Source organism: Micromys minutus (assembly GCF_963924665.1).
Source record: "Micromys minutus genome assembly, chromosome: 1".
NCBI lineage: Eukaryota > Metazoa > Chordata > Mammalia > Rodentia > Muridae > Micromys > Micromys minutus.
Genome location: NC_137969.1, coordinates 135,940,664 through 135,966,295, shown reverse-complemented (window position 1 = coordinate 135,966,295; position 25,632 = coordinate 135,940,664). Strand labels below are relative to the sequence as shown.

The window sequence follows — 25,632 nt, the reverse complement described above, 5'->3', positions numbered from 1 at the left end:
GAGAAAGGGAGGGAGGGAGGGAGGGAGGGAGAGGGAGAGAGAGAGAGAGGCAGAGACAGAGACAGAGAGAGATAGAGACAGAGACAGAGAGACAGAGAGAAAGAGGGAGAAGGAGGGAGAGAGAGAGAGAGAGGGAGGGAGGTTATGTTCTGTTTTTGGAGCATAGTACACACACCACAATAAATATAAGACAAATGGCAGACCTTGGTTCCTACCATCTAGTAATTAGGCAAGTCGGGTTACAGGGCCATAGGAGTGAATGAACTGTACTTAAGCTTTCAAATCTGCCTCAGGTTTCCCAGTTTCTTCAGTCATTCCTGTGAGATCTATGGAAGTCAATTAACACTTTGTGGGTCTCCATTTTCACTCTGAACATAATGAAATGTTCTTACAAATATTGCATAATCTTGTACAAAAATGCCTTTCTTGCCTGTGATTTTAGAATGCAAGCAAGTAAGTCAGCAAGAGTTCATTTGCAAACCATCCCGTTTTATACATCCTGCCCCCAAAGTAAAACATAAATAATTAATAAAGAATACTTAGCATTGTGCAGAACAATATCCACGTAGCTGGCATAACAAATGTTCTTTGTAAATTTCATTTTGTTTTCTATTTTATGTTCTGAGTTATGTCTGCAGGCCTGTTTGTGTGCCACAAGCAGGTAGTGTTTGAATAGGTCAGAAGAGAACACTGGATGCCTTCATACTGGTGTTACAGGTAGTTGTGGACTGCCATGTAGTGCAAGGAATGACACCGAGGCCCTCTGCTCTTAACCTCTAAGCCATCTCTCTGGCCCAAATGTCCTCATTGTTAACAACAAACCATTGCTATTGTTTCACCATTGTGGTGTTAAGAACAAAACAGAACAAACAAAAACAAAGATTCACATCAGGACAGCAGTACTGAGGCGTTGATGTCGTCGGTATTAGCTCTGTGACTTTGGCCAGTCTTGACATCTCCTTTTGTCTCAGCTGTGTCCCCTTATCTGTCAGTCCTCTTCTGCTAACAGGACATCATACTAGATGTTTTATTTCATTACTATGGTAACCTTGTCTCCAGATACAGAACTCAATATTTTCTTCACAAATAAAACCAATGCTCTACTGTGCTTTTACCTATTATTTTGAGATTATGTCTCACTAAATATTGCCCAAGCCAATATTGAAGTCACTCTGGGGCCCATCATATTCTCGTACTTTAAAGCCCTAAACAACAGACCTGCATTACCAAACCAAACTTCAAAAAGGTAATATACCCAGGAAAAATGAGTGTCCTTTTATACTGTGATAAATATCAATGTTTATATTTTAGTAATTGATAAATATTTATTATCTTATTATACTTCACAGGTAAATAAAGAAAAGTAAATTGTATTAGACTCCCATTTTAAAAACTCTTAGAATGCAAATTTACTATTTCTGAGAATTCATGTGTAATTTTGAAACTCATCCCTGTTTAAATTTTCACATACAGGTCATTTATAGTCAATACTTGGTAGATCTGATTTTATTGTGCCTTTGGTTTTCAAAAGAATAAATGGTATGTGTGAAGGTTTGAATGACAATGCCCCCATAGGCTCACAGGAAGGGGCACTATTAGGAGGAGTGGCTTGTTGGAGTAGGTTTGACTTGTTGGAGGAATGTATCAATGCTCAGAGTGCTTTGAGGTTTGAGAAGCTCAAGCTAGCCTTAGTAGTTTACTCTCTTCCAGAGGTAGAACTTTTAGCTCCAGTATCATGTCTGCCTGCGTGCTACCAAATTTTCCACCATGAAGACAACTGACTACACCTCTAAGCTCTAATTAAGGGGTTTCTTCCCAGCAATAAGACCCTAGCTAAGACACAATGAAACAAGAAAACATAAAGAATGGGTTTTTATAATTCATAAAAGAGACTCCTGCTCTTAAAATAATGAACTGAGAGTTAAATGGATTTAGGTAATAAAACTTGTCCCTGAAAGAATCTTTTCATATGTAGATGAGAAGGCCACATTTTATAGGAATCTAAAATGGGAGACAATCATGTCAGACTGAATTTCAAAAGCCTTTTAAGTACTCAGGGTGTCTGTTTCACAGATGATCTGAGCATATAAACAATGGATAAGTTAAAACTCTCCCGAGTTTGTCACAGATGTTTGTACAGCATTGGGCTGTTGAACATCGTGGAATAGCCCTGTCCGTTAACAAGATCAGAAGGAGCATCCTGGATTACTGAGCAGAGCGTTTCTGCAGCACCAGCAGTCTCTCTTTGCATTGTGTCTTCTCAGATATTTAGTCAATAGCTGAAACATTTATTCACAGTTAGTCAATTATAACACCAGGAAATCGGCCGTGGAATAAACGGCGCTATTAATTTTCCATTGGAGATTCATGTTTGAATGACCATGCATTTCATAGATTTAAATACCAGAAAGCTAATTATCCCAAAAGCCCCATTTAAAGGAACGTGTAGCTTACAGTTGGAAATGATCCTGGCAGGGCTGCCCGCTCTTCCCACCTCTCTGCAGTGGGGGTCCTTCCTTACATATCATGCTATGTGTCCCCAAGGATAATTTCCTAAAACCTTAGAAAAGTATACCTTAATATTATCTTATTTGCAAATTTTCAATATTTCATAAAATAAGTGTAAATACAAAACTAATCCCCTGTAATCTTCAGTGCTCAAAGTAGTTTTTAATTTTCTTTTCAACAATTCTCACCAAGTGCTTTTCATTTCCCCATGCTGATGCCTTCCAAATCACAACATACCTCATAAGAAAGAAATAGTATTTATTCTATTTTGTGCTTTCTTTTTTTAACATTCAAGTTTGAAACTGATAAGACTTGGGACCAGAAGAGTTTGCCCCCTCCTATGGCACCACAGCCTTTGAGACATCATCAGACACAAACAGCTACTGATACTTTCCCCCCAGTCTTCAAGGAAGCAGCTCACAAAATTGGGTGGGGGCTGGTGGTGTCCAGAACCTTGTCCTGAAGCAGGTTGCATGTCTTCACTTTGAGAGACACCTGCTCATCTCCAAAGAGAACCACAGGCCCAGAGATGTCATGGCTTGTCTGAGTGAACATGGTTTGCTGTGGTCCCCTCCGTTGACTGAGGAGACATCATATCACTTACTTTGTCCAGGAACACTCCTCCTCAGCTGACCCTCTCTCTCTTCACCACACCCATCACAAAGATCCATCTGGGTTGTATTTCTCAACACTTCCACAAAACTTAGAGCTTATATTTAATAAGTTACTCTGCCATATCTCTTGTTATGCTGTCAAATTTTTGCTAAAAGGTCCTTGGCCATTAGACTAAAGAAGCGTAAGGGGAAAAATATCTTTCTCTGCCTTACAGATGAAAACCTGCTGGGTAAGTCTGCATGTCTGAAATTTAATTGACATATAGTGAAGATTTCCAAAGTATTCTCGAGTGCCTGAGAAAACAAGAAAGACACCATTTCCTGTCAGGTGAGTTTTCTATTCCCCCTATATGACACTAACTAAAGAAAGGGAATAGAATTGAGCCCATTCGTATTACCTACTGAATGCTAAAACCCTAGGGCAGAGAATACTTGGTATTTCTTGTGCTCGCTCTTGAGGAAATGATGGATTTCTTGTGTTTTCTGAATGGGTCAGGAAAAAATAATGACGGTGAAATGAAACAAAAAACTGACAAAGAAGAAAAGGTGTTCGCTCTTCACAATGAGCACATATGTTGTGCTTTCATTCTCCCTGAGGTCATCTAGTTTCTTTTCATATGACTTTAGCTAAGTGGCTTTTTATTTATTAATCAAATATCCCAGATTTATAGTACCTGAAAAATTAGTAGATGTGAATATTTAGGTCATTGGAAAAATATGAGTGGGCAAGCTGATATCTAATATTTACATCAACCAAAGCTCTTAGGAGTCTGGGGAGAAAAAACAAAGTTCCAATGTTATGTGTAATGGTAAACAATGTACGAAGATTTTGACTTTGTTTAGCCACTTTTCACAAATTTTAACTTGGCTCCTGGAGCCATTTTTTCTCTAAACACAGATAGCTTTGCTTGCATAGAACACTATAATTTGCTTTCCAAGAACTTCAAGTTAACAGGCAGTTAATCTCCCCTTTTTCTTAAAAAAAAAAAAAAAAAAATCAAAACATGACTCCTTTAATCCCAGCATTCTGCAGGCAAGAGCAGGTGAATCTCTCTGAGTTTGACCCCAGCCTACTCACAAATAGAGTTCCAAGACTGCCAGGACTGTTACAAATGGAAATTGTCTTAAAAGGTATAGATAGATAGAGAGAGAGATAGAGAGATAGAGAGATAGATAGATTGACTGATTGATTTAAAAAACAAAAAAAGAACAAAACTTTGCTATCATCCCACACAAAACAAGGTTAAAAAAAGCCAGGGGAGAGCGCCAGCTTGACTATTGTTCTCTTTCACACTATACAACCCATTTTTTTTCTGGAACCTAAATTTTCCTAAGAGAGGAATGGAATCACAGTCTTGTCTGGAGCCTTGACTACTATTTTAGAACAGAAGTAAGAATGTTTCAAATATCCTATATTGTCCCTTGCCCTCTTTGGTTCAGATTAATAATTCTGAATGAACTGACAAGTCAGGGCATAAATCAAACCCACCAAGTGACTATGGAAGAATGAACTTCGGTGTTCCACTGAGCTCAGCCCTGAGACAGTCTTGCCTCAAGCTGCACCTTACCTTCGATCTGGGCTGTGTTCCTCAGGCTTGACAGATCATGGAACCATTTTGTTTTTAAAGCACAGATGCATTCTTTCTGTTCCCACCCTGCACACACTCTGGGAAGTTCCTTTACCTCCACATGGTACATTATCATCTTTTTTCCTCAGATGCCCATACATGTGACCACCAACAGAGACAATTCACAACTTTACACATTTATAAAAACACAGAAAGTACCTGCACATAGGCTCTGCAAGAGCGCTCTCTTTTCTGAAGCTGAGTCCATTAAGACAGCAGATTAAACACAGAATAGAAAAAACAAGTTAGTGACAGAAGAAAAATAAAAAAGAACACATCTACATAAACACCTTACTTTCTGATTCTCTACTTTTATAGAAGAAAACAAAGGCTATGCAGCAGTTCTATGCTGATACAGTGGCCAAAACTCTTTTATTTATTTATTTTTTTAAGAACAGCCACCTAAACAAGAGGGTGGAAAGCTGTTGATAGAGAGGAACCTTTGAATAAATTTAGTAGAAATTAGTATGAATCAATAAACATTCATGTGAAATGATCCAGGTCACATCTGGTTAGTTATTCATTCATGAGCCACTAGTGGAGACATAAGATGTTAGGTCAATTATGCAAAAAGTTTGCAACCCATTATGAAAGCTTATGTGTGGTTTTCAAGATAGGCTAGATGGTTGATTGATGTGTGCTCACAGTAAGTGCTCATTCATACCTTCAAATTTTCTATTATAAGGAAGATAGAAATTCCCATTCATTGTGACTATTTAAGTCTAGGGACGAATACCAAAAGTCAGACAACTTCAGATTAACAGCGTGTGATTCATTTCCTGACTTGCTGCTGCTTATATTTCTTACAGAATTATGATTGCCAGTCTTGGCCAAAATAGAAAACATTTTAGAAGCTGGTAGGGTAAGAAGCTTAATTTAATTTGTTTTTCCTCACACAAGCTTGTACTAAGGCCCAAATATTTTCTCGGTGTTCTCAAATAGATAATCAATCAATAAACCTCCATCCATGCTGTTTAAATGGGTGACTCAAATTTTTATAAATCAGACTTTGGGGGGGTTCATCTTACCCCCCACCTCTGGTGTTACTTGGTTCCCTTGGTCATTAGCCTTGAATTGCAAAATATAATTCCGTTTTAGGGAGCATTTCCTTTCACAGCTTTGGGGTGTCTAACTACTACTGCACTAACTCTCACATGTGCTTTCTTTAGTGAGGGAGCAGTAACCCAAGAATGAACTCAGGAAGGAGAGCAGGTGGTTGTTCAGATCAATGACTCCCATCCCAGTAATGCAGCGCTCTGAGTCCTCCAGAATTTCAATGTAGGTGCAACGGATTCGTACCTAGTTGACTTTGCAAATCTGATGGGCTATTCCAGGCCTCAGGGAAAGTAGGAACCACAGGAAATGAGAGCCAGCCAGCAAGCAGGTGAGTAACCTTTGCCCTCCCATCTCCCTAGCCCTTCATGCAAATTAACATATGACAAACTGCATTATATAAACAACTGAAGAGAGCCAAATGGGAAACAAAAGAAAGCAATAAAAAGCCTCTGAAATGGAAATTTGCCCATTATGTCGTTATTTGATATTCAGCCTAGGCAAGCTGATTAGCTGCAGCCAGTTAGAAGGTGATTATTAATCGACAGCTTTTCCTCATAGCCTTAGACATCAAGACCATTTCTAAATAAAGTTACAAAGTGTTGCAATAGCAAGTCATGTTATGGATATAAAACATTAATAAATATCAGTACTCCCATCCCATTATCGTAACAATAGCTGGCAGCCATATTCCCGAGGAGTATCAAGTCAGCTATGATCACATCATATTAAAGTCACAGCATGCCAGACCATATAGGCAGCTGTGCATTATCTCATCAGGGGCTTGGTTTTGATTCTGTCAGGGTACAAGTCAAAAATGAAACAAAGAAACAAAAACAAAAACAAAACTCTCCTTATTGCTCAGCATAACAAAGATATCGAATACATTAATTATATATCTAATAAACAAACACTGAAACTGTATCTGATTATAAAATGTGCATTTGCAGCAAGTTATCTGGCTTTCAATTTTGAATGGTTATTATATAAAAACATTTCTCAGTTTTAATGAGTGGCGACCCACTCATACAGAATTACAGTTAGTAAAAAACAACTTTACAAAGTCTTTATTGTTCATTTCTTCATTATTTTAGTCAGAGGGGAATGTTCTAAAAATTAATTTCTTAGATGAATATTAGTCATTTTTTTTATTTTTAAAATTAGAAAGACTATGTTAATAGTCCAGGTCATAGAATTCAATTATACCATTAGGGAGAATCTTTATTTGATGCTATTTGACAACACAAGGTTAGTTTACTATTTAATATTAGTTACATATATAAATAATATTCTTTATAAACATATAGTTTGTCTTTTATGTTTTTAATTTTATAAGATATTTAACAAATGAAATGTTTATTAAAGAATGCAAAGATTTTAAATTATATTTCTTCAAATGCGACATACTTTAGATTTGCTTATTTAAAATTAAACTTATTTACAGAAACACAACACAGAGAATTTCATTGGCTAAGAGACAAAAATTTGAGTCACTTAAAAACTAAGTGAATCATTATTAAAGCCTCATTTCTTGTCGTAGTATTTCTTAAAGTTAATATTAACTAGGTTAAATTATTGCAGTTAAAAAATCCAGTGGGGGGATCCAATAGATTTTAATATGCTTATATTAATGTTTCTGAAATTTCAACTTTCCGACTAGACACTCATTATACAGTTCATTATTTTCAAAGAGGAGTTTATAGGAAACAATAACCAGTTGTGTGGACCTACACTCATTTTGCTACAAATTAACATAAAAAAATAGAGAAAGTACTAGCAAAAGTCGAATTGCAAACAGAAAATGCATATGATGAGACTGGAACATACTTCTCTAAATTAAAAGTCAAATAAGATCATAATATAATTATGGTGAAGTAGGAAAGTCAATTGATTGCAAGGATCAGTTCCTTTTGAACAATGAACATTGAAAGAGACAAGACTGTCTCACTGAGTTTACTTCTAACAGAAGACAGACACAGCGGAGCTTCTCACCTTGTTCAGGCTTCGGGCAGCGCTGTCTTTTCCCCCGGGTGTCAAATTCCTGAGCTGCACATCCAGGAGGCCAACCAGCTGGTCCATGGCACGGACTGAGTAGGTGATGTCCCCAGCATTCAGATGATTTCTGGTCTGTTCCGCTAGCTCTCGGGCAATATTGGCAGCTGTTTCTCCAGATTTCAGCTATTATTTTTAAATAGAGAGGAAAAGAAAAACATGGTTTTTTAAAAGTATTTTCAATGGTCTTCTTTAACAATTCCTTTTTTAAGTTAAAACTTTTGAGGCAAGAAACAGTTCTTAAATGTTCTCTTTACCTTACCGCACACCACAATATTTCCTGATTAGTTCATTCTTTTCGGGAAAAGCCCGACTTTAAGGTCTTGTTGTTAAGGGGCATTTAGTGAAAAATTGCCTCCAAAGATTATTTCTCACCTCAGTTAGTCATTTGGGTGGTTAGGTCTGAGGTGTGTCTCACTATCTTCTCTGTCGGTCTCTAAATTGGAGTCTGATAAGAGCTTCTCACGGGTCCCTAGTCTCTATTCTCAGAGGCTGTCCCCACTTCCGTCATGCCAAGATGAGCACTTAGTGATCTTGGTGAATACTCAGCAAACTCACCAGTTTCTGAGATCTGTGAAATTTATTCTCTATAAAAACCCTGCTTTCAACATGGTCCTGATCCTTTTGCAAAACACATAAGTCTTCTCTCAATACACCAAGTAGCCAAGTATTCCCTAGTTTCTTGTGTTTCTGCTTTCTGAAATATGTTGTCTTTTTTATATGTATTCTTAAAAAAAAATCATATGAGACTTAAAGATGTTTAAGGATCCAGGGACAATATTCTGTGACCTCCTTGATATACTTAACAGACTTGAGACAAAAAAAAAAAAAAAAAAAAAAAAAACTATGAACTTAAATTCACTCATTTAGAATGATGAAAGATGCCAGTAGACAGATGAAGACCATAATGTGACTGGACTCTCCTGTGGTCATCGTGAGGCCTTGCCAGCATCATGTACAAGAACTCACATGAAGTTTCACGTACTAGAATGAGATCATGACACTAAATCAGCTCAGAACAAGAAAGAAGCTGGGAAGGTGCAAGACACTCGATCTACTTGTCACAGAGCCCACATGTAGAAGTTCCAGACAGAGCAAATGGGCTCAGGTTCAAGTTTAAAGTTGAGGCATCCTGTGGAGAACAAGGGCCCGTGCAAATGCATCCCCTTTTCTAGTTAATTGTCTAACGTGTAGAATGGTCCATTTTCCAGCATGTAGACACTCACAGTGCACTATTGTTTTCTCTAGCAACCCCCGTTTTGTCTGCATCAGTTGTTTGTCCATTCTTGTTTTATGGTCATCTTTCTACTTTCATGTCTTATATAGAAATTCATCCCTAATCGTATATATGTAAGCCACAGGAAAGAGACTTAGATTGTATGTACATGTATATATATTATATAATATATAATAAAAAAGAGTGCATCAATCTGACAGGGAGTGGAAAAGGGTATGAGACTGATTTGAACAGGCACTGAGAGGGGGGAAGTAGTACAATTATGTTTTAATCTAAAACTTTAATAAAAAAGAAAAGTTAAAAAAAATTAAAAGAAATGGTGTGAGAAATATTTTTAGAGGTAAATAAGTACCACTTCCTAGTTCATAATGTTCATTATAACATTTTTAATTTGCAGTTAAATTTACATAGTATTTTCAATTTCTAAAACAATATTACAGCTCAATTTCACAATAAAGAAGGGCATAGTGAAAATTTTGCTCTGTAGATTTCACTTCCAGAGTCTTATATCTCTCTTTCTAAACTATACGATACCCCTCACTATGTATATAGGGGCATGCCAAGGCACTGAGGTGGAGAGGGTGATTGGGAAAGGGAGCACCTTTATGGAAGCAAGTGGAGTGGGAGGGGAATGAGAGCAGGGGAAGGGATAACATTTGAAATGTTAATACAGAGAATATCCAATAAGTTAATAATACATATATGTGTGTCATTATTTAAGGATAAGTTTTCTTATTCTGTTATGTTATATAAGGCTGGAAGTATAGATTATAAACAATCAAACAAACGAAAATCTTTATAAACTATCCCCCAGTGATTATTCACGATAGCACAGATTAGAGCAGTTAGTGAAAGAGAGTCCACTCAGGGGTGCTTCATGTCCATAGAAGGAACAAACAATCAAGAATAAAATGACAATAAACCCGAAATAAATAAACTGGAGAAATTTGAACAAATGCATGATTTACAACATTCATTCATACACACACACACACACATACAAACACACATGAAACTAAAGTGAAATGTAATAATAACAAACACTGTTAAGGTGTTAATGTTATGAAAATGAAGATTACTCCCATCAACTGCATAGAGCAAAATACTGGTGCTGACTCTTCCTACTATTGAATATAAGATGTAATCTCCAGATGTCAAAAGCTTAAATGTTCAAAGACATCCAATTAAAATTGTGACTGAAACCGAAGGAAGTTTTAGAACCAATCAATTATAAATTTACAATGTCAACAGTTTAAAATGATGGAGATTAATGCTGTTGACTTAAGTCTTTAAGACACACTGCTAGAAGCAAAGTGCTTATAAAATTATTAAAATACATATATACATTATAATGATTTGTGTTTATGTATATATTTATACAAATATACTAAAATATACCAAAGCTTGACAATTCAGAAATTAAAAAATCCTTATTTCTGAAAATTAAATTTAATAAATATATTATACATTTAATCAACATATATTAACTTATAAATATAAACATAATATATTAACATTGTATATTAAATATATCAACATATATAAAAATATTAAAGTACTGATACTAGCAATGTTATTGTTAAAGTTAATAATTACTCAGCATTTTGCAGAAATTATTACATAAAATTAAACAAACAGAAATAGAATACACCTAGTCGAATGTAATGGATTCACAAATTTCTTTTGAATCTCTATGTTTAAGATCACTATTAATTTTCTTTGGAATGTACTTTATAAACATACTTTTCAAAATTATAATATCATTGGGCTTGAGAATAAAATGAAAATAAAAGGTTAATGGTTGAGTATATAAGTATTTAATTTTTCATGCGTAATTGTGAAGCATTTAAACAAAAGATTATTAAGTCAAGGCTGATGGTGGATGATCCTGCTGTTCATATATGTACTGAAAAGACAAGAATGCAGTCACAGAGCCCTGAATCACTGATGGCTTATCTTCAAATCAGTAACCATAGTTAATTTCAAGAAGTATTGGCTCAACCTGGGCAAGGTAGTATGCACCTTGGAGGGCAAAATGGAAATGATCACTGAAAGTTCCAGGACCACAGAGAAACTATCAAAAATCACACACACACACACACACACACACACACACACACACACACACACACACACACACACACACAGTCATTATTTCCAGCACTTGGGATACAGAGGCAAGAGGATTTTTGAGTTTAAGGCCAGCTTTGGGCTATAGAGTGAATTACTCCAGTACACCCAGGGCTACCTGTTGCAGTAAATATTTAAAAAGGAATACCTTTCTCTCTTTCTCTCTCCTTAAAATATTCATAGCTACTTATTGCCAATTAAGTCCACCTGGATCCAACTCATCCTTCTCAAACTCCATCTTGATCTTCTTCTCCATTCCCTTCTCTATCTCTTCTCCTCTGACCCTCTGTCGCCTCCTTCCCTTCCCTTGCCCAATCACGGCTTTCGCCTTTATTTTACTCATTGAAATGGGAGGAAGGTTCTAATAAAGTCACCTAAGTAGGTGACTAGGCAGCCCTTCTTGGGGAAGTGGAATTAACATCAAAATTAACACCAAAATACAAAGAGCTGGAAAGAGAAAAAGAAAAAGAACACCAAGAGCAACAAAATATGCATTATTTTCTGCATGAAGATTTTGACACGGTTACTAAGAAAATCTTGTCCAGTAATTAACTGTGGCGACTCTGTGTCTGCCCTGTCTTCTCCTGTGATTTAGAGTCTACTCGGTTCCGTTTCTGTACGTAGGCATGTTGTCCATTTGAAAAATGTTTGTCGAGATATAATATACACTGCTTTTGTTATTTTTAACTGCTCCGGGTTAAATACATTAACCAGCTAGAGGGACTGAGAACACCAAATCATGGGAGGAGTATAAATAGGTAGAACCCGAGTTCCTGCAAAAATCTACGTCTAATGCCAGAAAAGACGCAAATATTCCTTCTGTTTACTAGGTAATTTTTCTACCTTATTACTCTTCTCGATATCTACCCCTTATCGTGATTTGGATATATAACAGCCCCAAAGACTCCGGAGTTTTCATCTTTGGCAGTTGATGGGCATTGGGAAAAAGGACTGGATTACAAGGACTTTAACTTCATCGTGGATTAAAAAAAAACTTTGCTTTTGAGACACTGAGCCTTATCAAACTTGTAAGGCTTCTGCTTCTGCCTAATGAAACCTGTAATCACAAACATGAGCCACGGTGCTGGACTTGTAATTTAGTGGCACAATGTGGAGGTGATGTAACTACGAGGTAAGGTATGGGAAGAGGAAAGAAGTCACCGGAAGTGGGCCCAGAAACGGTACATCCTGCTATGACTTCCCCTCTCTCTTTGCTTCCTGGCGGGGAGCAAGATGAACATCTCTTCTGCCTCATGTTTCTGCTGCCCTAATGGTCAGCTTCCCTTTGGGACCAAAGCACGGTTATCAGCATATTCTGGACAGAGACGTCTCAACCCATGGGCACCTACAAATCTTTTCTCCTTTGGGTTGATTTTTGTTAAATATTTGATGACTGTGAAAAAGCTGACAAAACACATGCCTTTGTTACCCGCCACCCCAACCTGAGTTTTGAAGCTAATTGGTGGAATAGTTTCCTCTTTTTCATTCTTGCGCCGCTGATGGAGGCTTTGTTTGTTTCTGACACTTTCTCTAAGGCACTGGGTTCCCAAGACAAGCTAGCTGAGCCTAGTCTGGTAAAACTTTCTGCCTAGTACAAATTGCATATATTCGTAAATACTTAAAGTTAGTTTTTAATTTTTTTTAAATTTTCTTAGGTAGAAAAGTAAATCTAACTTCATTAGTTTGTTTCTGCCTGTCTGTCTGCACTTATCCTTTATCTATTATCGATCAATATGTTTTACATTTTTCTAACACAAATACATCATTTGAACAATAGCTCATTTAACCTATATGCATATTCGCTCCTTAATAAGCACATAAACCAGTGTATTATTTAATGGGTTGAAGGACTGAATCTTAAAGCCTCATTCTGTCTGAGTCCCTAGTCTCCCATTGAACTTCACCCTTTGCCCCATGGTTTTAATTTCTATACCACAGTGTTAAGATCTGTGAGTAGTAGTGAAAAAGATGGTTATCTGTTTAAATGTCTTAATTACTAGAGGCAAAAAAAAAAAAGAGTTATTAGAAACTTATAAAACATACTTAGTTTTATTGGATGGGATGCAGAAACCCGTGTGTAATAGAATTGTTAGTAAGAACTTTGCCTGAGATGTGTGAGGTTACAAAATAATTTGGGAAATGCTTCTCTGAAGACAATTTAGTTTGAAATGCAGTGGAAAGGAACAGATTAGAAATAAAGGCAGGTGCTGAATTCCAGGTGGAAGAATCAGTCAGTAGGAGGGAGGAGCTGGAAGCCCTAAGGCTTGCTGCACTTCTGGAGCTGTAGCTAAAGCTTAGAGAACTGGAGAAGTGAGCTCTAAATAAAAGAAAGGTCACCTGTGCCTGAAAGGGTGGAAGGAAATGGGAAGGTGCTATCACCTCAAAAAAGACATAAGCAGAATCCAAAGTCTAAGAAAGGAACCCGAGGTGACCTAGGAATACAGTAGGCTGCAGGGTGTTGGGAGGGGGAACTGGTTAGTCACTGCATATGGAGTGGGAGGTAAGAGATGTGCTCCACCTAGGCTCTGATTCACAGAGTTGGATTGGGGACATCTTGACTCGGTTTTTCCCACTTTCCCCACAATCTGAGCTCAACTCATGACCATGTTTTCCTGGTGACCTCTGCTCATGTTCTGAAAGATTGCTCTGATAACCTTGGTTTTCCCTTTCTAGTTATTGTGACTTACAATGATTTAATTCTATATCAAAATGTGTATATATATTTAATCTGCTTCAAGTTTATTTTTTCTCTAAAGGCATGTTTAAAATGAACCTTTTCCTTGCTTAACGTACTCATGAAAATTCATCTAAGGTATTTTTTTCATTAACTGTGTTGTCATTTCATATATTAACGAGTTCTTCAAGCTATTTTTTATTATTTTAGGTAGAAAAATAAATCTAATTCCATTAGTTTGTGTGTGTGTGTGTGTGTATGTATGTATGTATAGAGAGAAATTTCATGAGTTTTATAGGATTAGTAAATTAATGCCCGTATTGATGTGGTAAGATTACACAAGGGTCTTAATCAGTGGAGAGGAGACCAGCTGCTATTGCTTAGGATTATAGCTACAAACAAAGAGATATTGTGTTGATACACTATACCCTTTTAAACTTTGACACAAGCAAAAACCATTTTTAATTAAAATTTAAATCACCTTTGAGATTTTTATGTGCTTTATTTACCAACAATTGATAAGGAGTAAAAACTACATAGAAATTACTTACAACATTACTATATAGGTACTGTTTCTTTGAGTGCTCTAACTATCTTAATGTATATCTAAGCCAAGTGTATGAACAAAATGTATGTATGTAAGAAATGGAAGTAAATTAAGTAAGTCTAAAGTTTTGAAAACCACGAAGTATTGGTTAATTTTGATCACCAGCTTGATTGTGTTAATAATCAACTTATTGACATTACTCTGAGAAGATGTGTGAGGATGTGTCCAGGAGAGATTAAGTAATTTAAAGAAATCCAGAAACACATGGCTTCTGTTGCATATGCAGCAGAGGATTGCACTGTCTGGCATCAATGGGAGGAGATGCCTTTGGTACAGTGAAGGCTTATTTTCCCAGTGTAGGGGAATGCCAAGGTAGGGAGGTAGGAGAAGGAGGTTGGGAAAGAGAGCTCCTTCATGGAAGAAGTGGAAGAAAGAGGGGGGATGGGAGAGGAGAAATGAAAGTGGAGGAAAGGGGAAACATTTGAAATGTAAATACAGAGGATATCCAATAAAAATGAAAAAAAAAAACCCAGAAACAAAGAAGTCCAAGGATAGAGAGTTCTGCTTTAGTTTGCCCAGCTTCTCTGTGCTGCTAGTGAGTGCATCTGAGCAGTATCTACTTCTACAGTGCCCACATTAAAACTCTGACATTAAAACCCAATTTATTTGGCTTTCAAACGTGGATTAAAGAACAGTAGCTCTGCAGGAATTTTCCGGAACTTTACTTCCAGTTTTGGAGTGCTGAAGCATCCATTGATCCTCAGACATCTAGTATCAATCTGATGGAGTAAGCAGCTATTGAGGTCTGAATCCTTTCCAGTATTTAGACAGGCATTGCTAGACTACAAATCCTCTACTGAGTTATCCAGGCTATTGAACCCTTTCTCAATACATATGATCATTCCATTGGTTCTTTTCCTACAGAATAGTTACCAATACATCCCACAATCTCAGATCAGACTAAAAAAAAATTACATGCATTCTATCCTTAATCTAAGAAAGCTAAAATAGAGCCTGTAAGAAACAAACAGAATTCAACCTGGGGAAAATTACTGGGTGATTTTATATTAGAAAGTGCTAGAATGATATCTAAGCTTCTCTACTCATTCTCAGAAAACCCAGGAAAAATATCACATTATCTCAAAATCTGCCAGTATCTTATATTGAAACAAAATATAGGGGATTTGAGTGTGTCATGAAGAAAACAAAAACCATTGTCTATGACAATTCAGCCAGATGTTTTTTTCACATATTTGCTAGAACAGATCAACCAGAGGGAAGCACTCTTCTTCAGTCAGCATGCGCAGTACATGGGAGCTGTTTAAATGTATCAATATTACAGACTAAGATGGAAATAGTCAACTGGTGTGATAATCCAATAAAATGTACTGTAAAAGTATGCAGAATAGAAAGTATCAATTCTACTTTCGAAATGCTGAGTTTAATATGTAATCCAATCTCTATTGTCACATAAAATTCATGCCAGAGGTATTTTATATAGTGATCGTTAAAGTGGGCAAGAGAACAGAGTTTGGTGTCATATAGAGTTTGGAGGGCTAGACTCTGACATAGCATGTTTTTCTTTAGTAATAACTAAAAGTCATTTTAAAGCCAACTTGAAGATCTATTAATCTATGAATATCTACATGTCTACCTATTTATCTTCCTTTTGCTATTTCATCCATCCATTTATCCATATATCTAGCCATCTTCCATATCCATGAGGTTTTCTATCCTCCTGCTTATAAGTGTTTCCCCTGCCCCTTGTTGGAATAAAGATCGGATGAGTATAAATTCTTCATCTTTTCTGCATAAGATGTTACTTTCTATTAAAAATAATAATCATGGAAGAGTCCTAGATAGTTTTTTATAACATTTTTTTCATAAGTTTATAACATTATTCTCTTTAATAAAATGTACTCTGATCTTTATTGTCACATAAAATTTACTTTGTAATTTCATCAGTATATAAATAACTCAAATTCACTTGTAAGTCCCAACCACTGTCATTGATTGCCTGCTTTCTTTCTTCTAGACTGACTGCTGGGAGAATAGCATAATTCATTTTGGTACAAATATTAATTTTGCTACGTCCAGCTGAATAAAGTTTCCTAGGTTTTAAATTGTATGCTTAAAATCTATAATAGTGCTCATAAGTAGCAAGCACATATTCCTACTCAGATTAAGGATCTACCTTATTTTACAGATGGGAAGGTTGATAAAAAGATTTATGTCTTTCCCACTAGAGTATAGGTATAATGAACTTTTGCTCAAGTCCCTATAAAACCAAGTCAGTAGGACTCCTATAAAACCAAGGAGTAGGGAAGGTAATTATGGATTCAGTGTAAACACTGAAGTATAAAATGTATCAGATGAAGTTGATGTGATTCAAAGGTGGAGCTTTGGAAGTATGAATTGGGTATTGAGGCCAAAACCTTCATGGATGGGGATTGGTACGTTTATAAACGTAATGTTACACAGCTGTTTAAACATAAAAACTGGCTCATACCAGAAACTGAATCTGCTGTCAACCCTGTGTTAGACTTTCCAGACTTCAAAACAAAAGGGGGAGGGGAAGCCACATAATCTATGAATATGATAATCAAAGAAGGTAAGACAGAGAGGCATCATGCTGTGAGGAATATCCATTTCCAAACTTATACAGGTAGATACTACTGTATTTTAGTGAAATGAGGTAACAATATGCCATTACACACACACACACACACACACACACACACACACACACACACATACATACACACATACATACATACATACATACATTTTTTTCTTCAATCTTCTAATCTGGCAAAAAAAAACAGAAAAAAAAATAATAGTAGATGGGTAGGTGATCAGAACAAAGGAAAGGACATGGCAAAGGAGACATCAGAGCAGGAGACATGGGAATGAACCATGTATGGTGAGTCAGGAGTCCGGCAGAACTCAATCCTGGTGTCATTCACATTCAGAGTAGCAGGTGTAACAGACACAACCAGGGAGGAAGGAAGAAGGGACAATGAGGAAAGAGCCTGCTAGTGAGTACTTGGGGGTGGGAACATGAGAATGAATGAATCTCGGGCTAGCCTGGACAAGCAGAGTGTCCTAAACATACAGCCTTCCTGAGCTACCACCTTAAAGACTGTTGGGGAGAGCTCAGAAGACCCTTCGGAGCACTTTCTAAACTTACATCACTGATATAAATTCCAGTTGACTAAATTCTTTAATTTAGATGTAATTATAATATAAGCAAACTTTATAGACCCATAAGGATTAAGCAGAAATGCTTTGGATGAACAAGACCAATTTATTACAAAACAAAACATCTCCTCCATGAATCAAATGGGCAACAGCTGTCTGGTCTTTAAAAGGAATTATCTCTTTTGTCCTAAGATTAGCAGGACTGCAGAGGAAAGGGGGGAATTAACTATCATTATCGGTTCAAGTCACCCGGTAATTTCTGCAATGAAATAGCCCAAGCATATTCAGAAATTATCATGAAAACACTCAGCTTTCTAGGTGAATTATTATTGAATTTATATTAACCCCTGGGCTAAGTATCTAGGGAACTTTTTTTTAAGTTGCTAATGTAAAAAGATACGCTGCTGATCTCTTAGTCTGATCACATCCAGGGAGAATTATTTGCCCCGGGGTCTGAGCTACATTGTAATAAAATCAAAGGACATAAAAGCTGTGGCAGAAGCAGTGGTGAAATTGAAGAAGCCTCATTATGAATGGCAGCAAGTATAGAGATGCAAATATTCCTGAGTCACCGAGTCAGTGAAACCCACAGTTCTTCCTTGATCAACGGTGTGCAGGTAGTTATAGCACTTTCAGTAAATGATCTACTAGATAGGTATTTATGGATTATTATACAGAATATTATTGAGGATGAGCCTGGTTAAAAACAAATACAAAAAAGAGTTAATGGTGCAGGCAGGCTTTTAGAAAGGACATCAGTTTTAATGTTTCTCAGGCCAAAACAACAACAAAGAAAGTACCTTTCAAAAATTTCCCAGCATGGCTCATGTGCTATGGCTGGACTCTGCATTTTAGAAGTGCATAAATCCACATAAATGACTATAATATGTATCCATCCCATAGCCCTTTTGGCATAAATGCACATCTGGTCCCTGTTTGTAATAAAATCAATTCAAAGTCCACAGCATATTAATATTAAAAATGCTCAGCATATTACAGCTGAATTAGCCCAAATATGAGTCTGAAGATGTCATCACATATATGTGTACTTTTAGCATCAATAAATGACTAGGTTACCCAACATTCAGCAAGCCGCTCAAGAATCAAGAGGTAGAAATTTTCTGTACTATTTTATTATTTCCCAAGGGGAAAAATCGCATGCATGTAAGCTTAATTATTTTTTTCTTTCTTGATGGGAAATGTCTCTTGAATGTTCATCTCTGTAGCTTGAAGTATGATAGAAATGTGATTAATAATAAGCTTATTATAAATAATAATGCCTGACTTAGAGTATATGGATTTGCAATTTAAAAGCAACAGAATCCTAAAATTAGTACCTTATATTTTAAAGGTTGTCTTTTTATTTTAATTCTATTAATATAAAGCTCTATTAAAATGTACTGTTATAGATTAAAATGTGCTGTTATAGATTAAATTTTAAAGTATTATATTTGGTTTTCAGCACAAGTAATCAACAACGAAGAGACAAAGCCTGCTAAGCCTCCCTTATGTGCTTCATATTTACCTTCTGTGTTATGTGATTGACCCAAGGAGAAGAGCAGTTGCTGAGGTCTGGTCCTTGGGGATCCCATATTCCATCAGGAGCAAGACATAGGTAAGTTGATACACCTAGACACAGAAAGAGACATTCTTGTGTCAAATATTCCTGTTTCAAATAGTTAAATCCTACTTCTTAGAGTCATTCATATATATATATATATATATATATATATATATATATATATATATATATGTATATATATGCATGTGTGTATATGCATATATATGCATCTTTAAATATACCTTTAAAAATATCTTTAAAAATAGACAGTTGTGTTGAAATGGTGAACTCAAGAGACAATGCTTTGAAAGTAAATGGAACTGGACAAAGGTTAAACAACAAATTAAAGAAAACAGAGTTTTTTCAAGAGTTTGTGGGCAACTTTTGTAGATGTGGGGAAGAATTTGGTGAATTAAGACCATGGAGAACTTGTTATAGTGGACCTCGTGCTCTATTCATATGGGGTAAGATAATATGAGCAATGCAGGTTCAGAAGAACTAAGGAGAAAAGGCCATCTTCAGTAGAGGAAATACATTGCCTTTGGGAGACCTCAAGACTTTTGAATGGGCCTTCTGCTGGCTGATAGAGATTTATTTAATGAACTTGGAAAGGCATGAAAGTTGGGCCATAAAGCTTCTTGGTCTATCATGCCAGAAATTAGTGAAGATTTTTAAGATGAAAAGAATGATTAGACACAGTTTTCAGAAAAACTTCCCTGGTGGGATAGAGGATGGATCTGAACACAGCCAGCCATGGTTAACCTGAGGAATCTAAGACCAAACTTCAAGGAGACTGTATAGACCTGGCCTTCTGGGTCTCAGGGTGTGGGTATACCCTTTAAGCCCTGGAAGAATTTCTAAAGGGTATAACTGATACTCTTTCTCAGTGTTCACAGGAGAGGGATGATCTGTTTCAGTGGTATAAACTGCTCGCTTTCAGATAAGGGCTTTCACACATGTTTGCAGGAACTTTCCAGAGCGGACAGGTTGATCTCATTTCTCTTGTGGAGAGAAAGGAATTGCCTTAGAAGTAAGAAAGGAGTAAGTCGCATGGTGTTTTCTCGTCCCAATGCAATAGAAAACCTTAGATATAAGTATTCCCATTCCATTTCACAGGGAGAATGAAGGGTGCTAAATTTTTAAGTGCTTTGCTAAAATGGGCATTTATAAAAAAACAAGACCATTTCTGGTATTCTCAGCACTCTGTATTATGGAACCTAAAATTACACATCCACAGAGTTAAGAGAATCAAGAGAATAATGTCCAAAAATTGGCTTATAATAATGCATGTGCATATATCAATTATATATATATGGAATAATGCAAACATTTTGGCCTGTCAAGTACAATGAAGATCAATGCAAATGGCAAGAGAAGTATGTTTTTTGACTAGATTTTCTTGAATTCAAGAAAAGTGTTTCTTAGATAAATTGTTTCTCTTAAAATGGAAAATATGACTGCATCTTAGTCTCTCTCTCTCTCTCTCTCTCTCTCTCTCTCTCTCTCTCTCTATCTATCTATCTATCTCTATCTCTATCTCTATCTCTGTCTCTCTCTCTAATTCCAGATATGGTCAGTAATCATCATGTTACGTAGAAGCCTACACAGCTCAGTTTCTGCTATTAATATCTACCCACATAAGACAAACTGAAAGCCGTCCAAAGACGACGAGGGATGCTGCACAAAGGACCTGGCTCTGGAGCATCCTTTGACTCCAAGCACTAACACTGAAGGAAAACTATGACTCCAAAGCATTTCTACTAAATCCTCACCTGTGATGCCTGCAGGTTTCTTTACCAAATGCAGACAGTGGAGCACTCATTTGGTTGAGGTCATAATGTAACGAAAAGTTAATAAAGAAGATAAATGGTAACAACAGAAACAAAAGATGGAGCTAAGAGTATAGGAGGAAACGGGAAAAGAGAAACAAATGAAAACTAAATGAAGATAGTGTGAAAGACGGCAAGCAAAAGCGAGCAGCCTTGGGTTTAGGTGGCTGGGGCAGGCTTACCTATGGTCCCTGCTGGACATGGCTGTTTTGCTACTTGCCCCTGTCGGGTCTTAAACCACATGATTTCTCGGGCTTCCACGGCCTCGCAGCTCTCTTCCATAGCTGGGATTTGGGAGGCTGCAGATGGTAGGTGTGTGGTAATGTCATCTAGCACCTCTATCGCTGGGGACGGCGTGCTGGTACTGCGGTTTCTTCTGCCAGGCAGGGATGGGGTGGTACTCCTCCCTATGCTCCAAGTTGTGGTCCGGAGGGTGGTGCTGGTGGTCGTGCTTCCCAAACCCAGGGATCCTGTGGTAGAAATCCCTGAAACACAGTTGGGAAAAAAAAAACAGAACAAAAACCCACCTACATTGCCTGCTCACAGAATGACCCCTGGAAGTCCCAAGAGCAGAAATCAATGACCTCTTTGTATTTTGAACGTGACAAGAACTTGCCAGTACCAAGGTATCAGAGTGCCACTAGGATACTAAACCAGCCATTTGACTTCTGCCAAACACATGTTTCAAGGTGTCTTTTGGTTTTTCATTTCCATTCTAATCACAGAAAACTAGATTTCGGCATAGTAGGACTCTCTGTAAGCTTCTCAATGCTCTCAGCCTTTCCCACACTAAGGAATTAAAACCACAAATCGTCCACTCACAATTTTCAAACTAGATATGGAGAAAAGTTAGATAATATATGATAGTCATCTTAGATGCTGCAGTTTGGAAGGAGAAGAGTTCACCACAAGTTCATTGGTGAAAAGCTGGTCCACAGATGGTAGCTTGAGAAATTGTGCACTTAGTAGGAAGTCAGGCCTAGCTAGAGGGGAGAGAGTCAGTAGATGGGGTGTTGAAGGAGGAAGACCTACGTATTTTATCTTGACTAGCTGCCAGAGGGGCTCTCTGCTCTCTGATTCAAGAAGAGAGATGTGAGCAAGCTGACTCACACTCACTCACACTCACTCACACTCACTCTGCCTCAGATAGAGCCACCCCATGCCATGCCCTGCTGCCCATGATGAACTGTAGATGACAGAAAACAAGATAGAGCTAAAATAAATTCTCGTGTGTGTGTGTGTGTGTGTGTGTGTGTGTGTGTGTGTGTGTGTGGTGTGTTCATTCATGCTCACAGGAACTGGATGGCTGGTTTCTCTCACTTTCCTTTTGGAGAAAGAAGAACTTACCTTAAAAGTAATAATAAAGGAAGTCTTTGTTACATATGTATGCATATGTATAAATATTACATGTTTGAAATAATATATAGATGTATATAATATTTTATATGTGCGCGGCTCACTATCAGGGTTGGGCCAGAGGAGTGAGACCTCAGGGCCGACAAAGAGGTAAATTAGTTTATTGTTTTTTAATATCAATGCAAGAGATTCCTATGACAATCTTTTTCTCTTTCATAAGTTAACTGCATAGTGATAAAATCTGATTGTCAAACCTCGGTTGCTGCAGAAGAGATGCCACATTCCTCATAGAGAATTTGCTGTCCTCAAAACTTCCCCATCCAGAACTGGTAGGGCAGAGGCAGAAGGGACTGCTTTCTGAGCATCAGATCACTGTCACTGTAGAACCTTAGCATGATGCTCTCTGACTTCATGTTTCTTAGTTTGCCTTACCATCTTACTCTTCTGCTTTCTCTTTGGTTCCTTTGTGCATGAAAGATAATTGGGCGTGGAAAATAGCAATGTAGGGTGTTCTACCCACAACTGCTTCAACTTGAGAGTAGGAGAAAAAGAATCTCTTTTTTGTTCCCCTCCCAAGTTCTGTTTGTGCTCTAAATTGCAAAGCTTGCTTAGTTGTCTCTCTTGTACCTGAAACCTCTGTAGGTTTTCCTTTTTCCCCCCAGCCACTGATGTCCTAGGAATCCATCACTGTTGGTGAATAGATACAGTAGGCTTTTGACTGTTTTTCTGATAACAGCTACAACAGAGTAAAATGGTTGTACTCTTCAGTATTACCATTTTAATATAAGAGCTAAGGGTTCATAAAGCACACTCATAAACTTTGATATCTGCTATAGATGAAGGAACTTTTAATAAAATATTTCAAAATGTTGAGAGAAATTAATGCATTAGATTAAAACATCACGATGTGAACTAAAAGCAGATTTAGAAACAGCAGAAATACATCAAAACTTTGGAAGGTAAGAATAAATTAAAAATTATTAGTGTAACACTATAATTCATTTTTAAAAACTCATGTCAGTGTATCATCACTGAGTTGCAAGAATATTTCCATTTTTTTTTTAGGTGAAAATTTTTTTTCAGATGGCAGAAAATTTGACTTACTGGTACTGGGGAAATGTTAAGGCAATAGTTAAAAGTGAATCTCACATTTTTTTCTTTAATTTAAATAAAACCAGCTCTCATTTGTACTTGTGAAAGGACCACTTAGAGGAACTGTTAAGCTTTTTGACAAGGACTATAATCTTTTCATTGATAATGAGCTGTAGTTTTTATTTCCAACAAAGCCTTGCTCGTTCTTTGTCTTCTTAAGTTGCATCACGTAAAAAATGGAGACTTGTAGAGCTACCTCTTACTAGCTAAAGAATCTTATGCTCAAATTAACTTGTTTGCGAACCTTTTTGAGCTACAAGGGAAAAATACATTTAAGATAGAAATTGTTTCTCAATTATCTTCTTTCTAGAGACACTGAAGAATGATTTCAAGATTAATGCCTTTTTAAAAAAAATAGATATTTTAATTAGCATTTAACTGGGAGGGAGATCAGTTCAGCACTAATTTTCTCTACAAATTTACATGGCTGTACATTGGTTGTACATTTGTACAAGACAATGGCAAACTGCTACAGGAGTTTCACTTATGGTGACTTTAGCCTCACAGTTTTCAAATCAATCTTTCAGTAATGATTCCATGTGCGTATCACTGTATTCTAATTAAATATGCCAGATTTTTGATCACTATCTCATCACAGCAAAACATTTTAGAAAAAACCCACCATACAATAGAAAATTTTCTATTTTTTCTTCAGAAATTAACTCAAAGTGTTCTCTCCCCTTCTCCAGAGGTATATCTTAGAGTAAAAAACTAAACTGAGATACTCTCCCTTTCAAACTCTTAAATGGTTTCTGGAAACTCTCAAAACAAAAGTAGAGCACCTTCACTTCATGCTTAAAGTCCTCCATGAGCTTCTCTTGTGTATTCTGAAAACTCTCATCTTTCTACTCATCATTTGAACCACATGGGATTCATAGTCCCACATGTGTATTCTCCTTCTCTGACATGGGCCTTTGTCCATGGGACAGAGCACCACTGCTCCATTTCAATCTTACTATGGCCTTACCTCTGCTTTGAGTCACAAAATATATGACATGTGACCATCAAAGAGTGTTTCCAGCCTCTAAGCCTGGTTTATATGCTAGCACATGTTTTTGTTAAAATGATTTCTTTCGAGTTCAGCCTCCCCAAGGGAAGCTACACTCTGAGTTAAGAGGGTGAATACCAGGGATAGGTCAGGTGATGAAGCAGAAGATAATAGAGGATCAGCAAAAATGGGGAAGACTATGGCAATGCAGTAACATGTCAGAGCTAAATGTCTCTCAATAAACAGGCTAGAAAATGTACGTGATTATTTCTTTATCACTAAAGAAAACCACCAGACAACACAAAGAGTAAAGAAGATGGAATGTCAAATCTTTGTTAGAAAATGACTCTTAGTTCAAGACAGTCACAACAAAGTAGATACTATTAAAAAAAAAATCAGCTCACTACAGACACCCTAATTCTAAGGATCAAAATAGCATTTCTTTCCTTGAAACTCTGTCACTGTGAAATGCCTACAGGTGGAGATTGTCCAGTTCTGTGGGAATGTAAACAGAATAACTGGAATAACTGTCAATTTTAACCACCACCTAACCTTGCCTCCCAGCTCCTCTCTGCTAACTGCTATGCCGGGATCCCAGGGGCCCTGTCTGATGCGAGGTTTGGGCAGAGTTAAACACTGGTACAATACAGGATGTCCCCTGAGCTCGTCAAAAGAACTTGTCTTATTGACAAATACAGAGAAAAGAAACATCTGATTCCTCAGAAAAGCTGTTGCTTGTTGGGTTCCTGCTCCCATCACATGCTATGAGGGAGTCTTGATCTTGCATGAGGGAAAGATGTTGTAACAATGTCTCAGTGGATGCTCCTGTGGCAGCTGAAGACAGCAAGCTTAACCAAACGGTGTGCTAAGCATCAGCCTGCTGTGTGTCTTGGAAAGGATGATGCATGGAAAAAATAAGTTTGAGTGACTTTTATCCTAGACGAGTATTTTGCTTCGTTATCTTTATTACTTTTGTCCACAATGAGTGTGTCTTTATAGCCTTACTCCCTACTTCTTCCATCACCACCCCAAAAAATCCCTTCAATTCTTCTAAGTGCTCTTTATAGTAAACCGTACTGACTTATTTTCTTTATTTTTTTAA

At 37.0% G+C, this 25,632-nt stretch overlaps 1 protein-coding gene across 24 annotated transcripts in view; it reads right to left on the bottom strand.

Annotated features, from left to right (window-relative positions):
* Positions 1 to 25,632, bottom strand: part of ADGRL3 (adhesion G protein-coupled receptor L3) — a gene marked incomplete at both ends in the record, with an annotated part of 454,743 nt that overhangs the window by 145,722 nt on the left and 283,389 nt on the right. For 14 of the 24 annotated variants that reach the window (XM_080935836.1, XM_080935841.1, XM_080935830.1 and 11 more), the window contains 4 exons: positions 4,910 to 4,948; positions 7,796 to 7,981; positions 19,170 to 19,273; positions 21,217 to 21,519. In XM_080935836.1, the coding sequence (XP_080791962.1) occupies positions 4,910 to 4,948; positions 7,796 to 7,981; positions 19,170 to 19,273; positions 21,217 to 21,519 (632 nt within the window). The remainder of the gene's footprint in view (positions 1 to 4,909; positions 4,949 to 7,795; positions 7,982 to 19,169; positions 19,274 to 21,216; positions 21,520 to 25,632) is intronic. The other 10 variants (XM_080935837.1, XM_080935839.1, XM_080935838.1 and 7 more) reach the window with 3 other exon arrangements.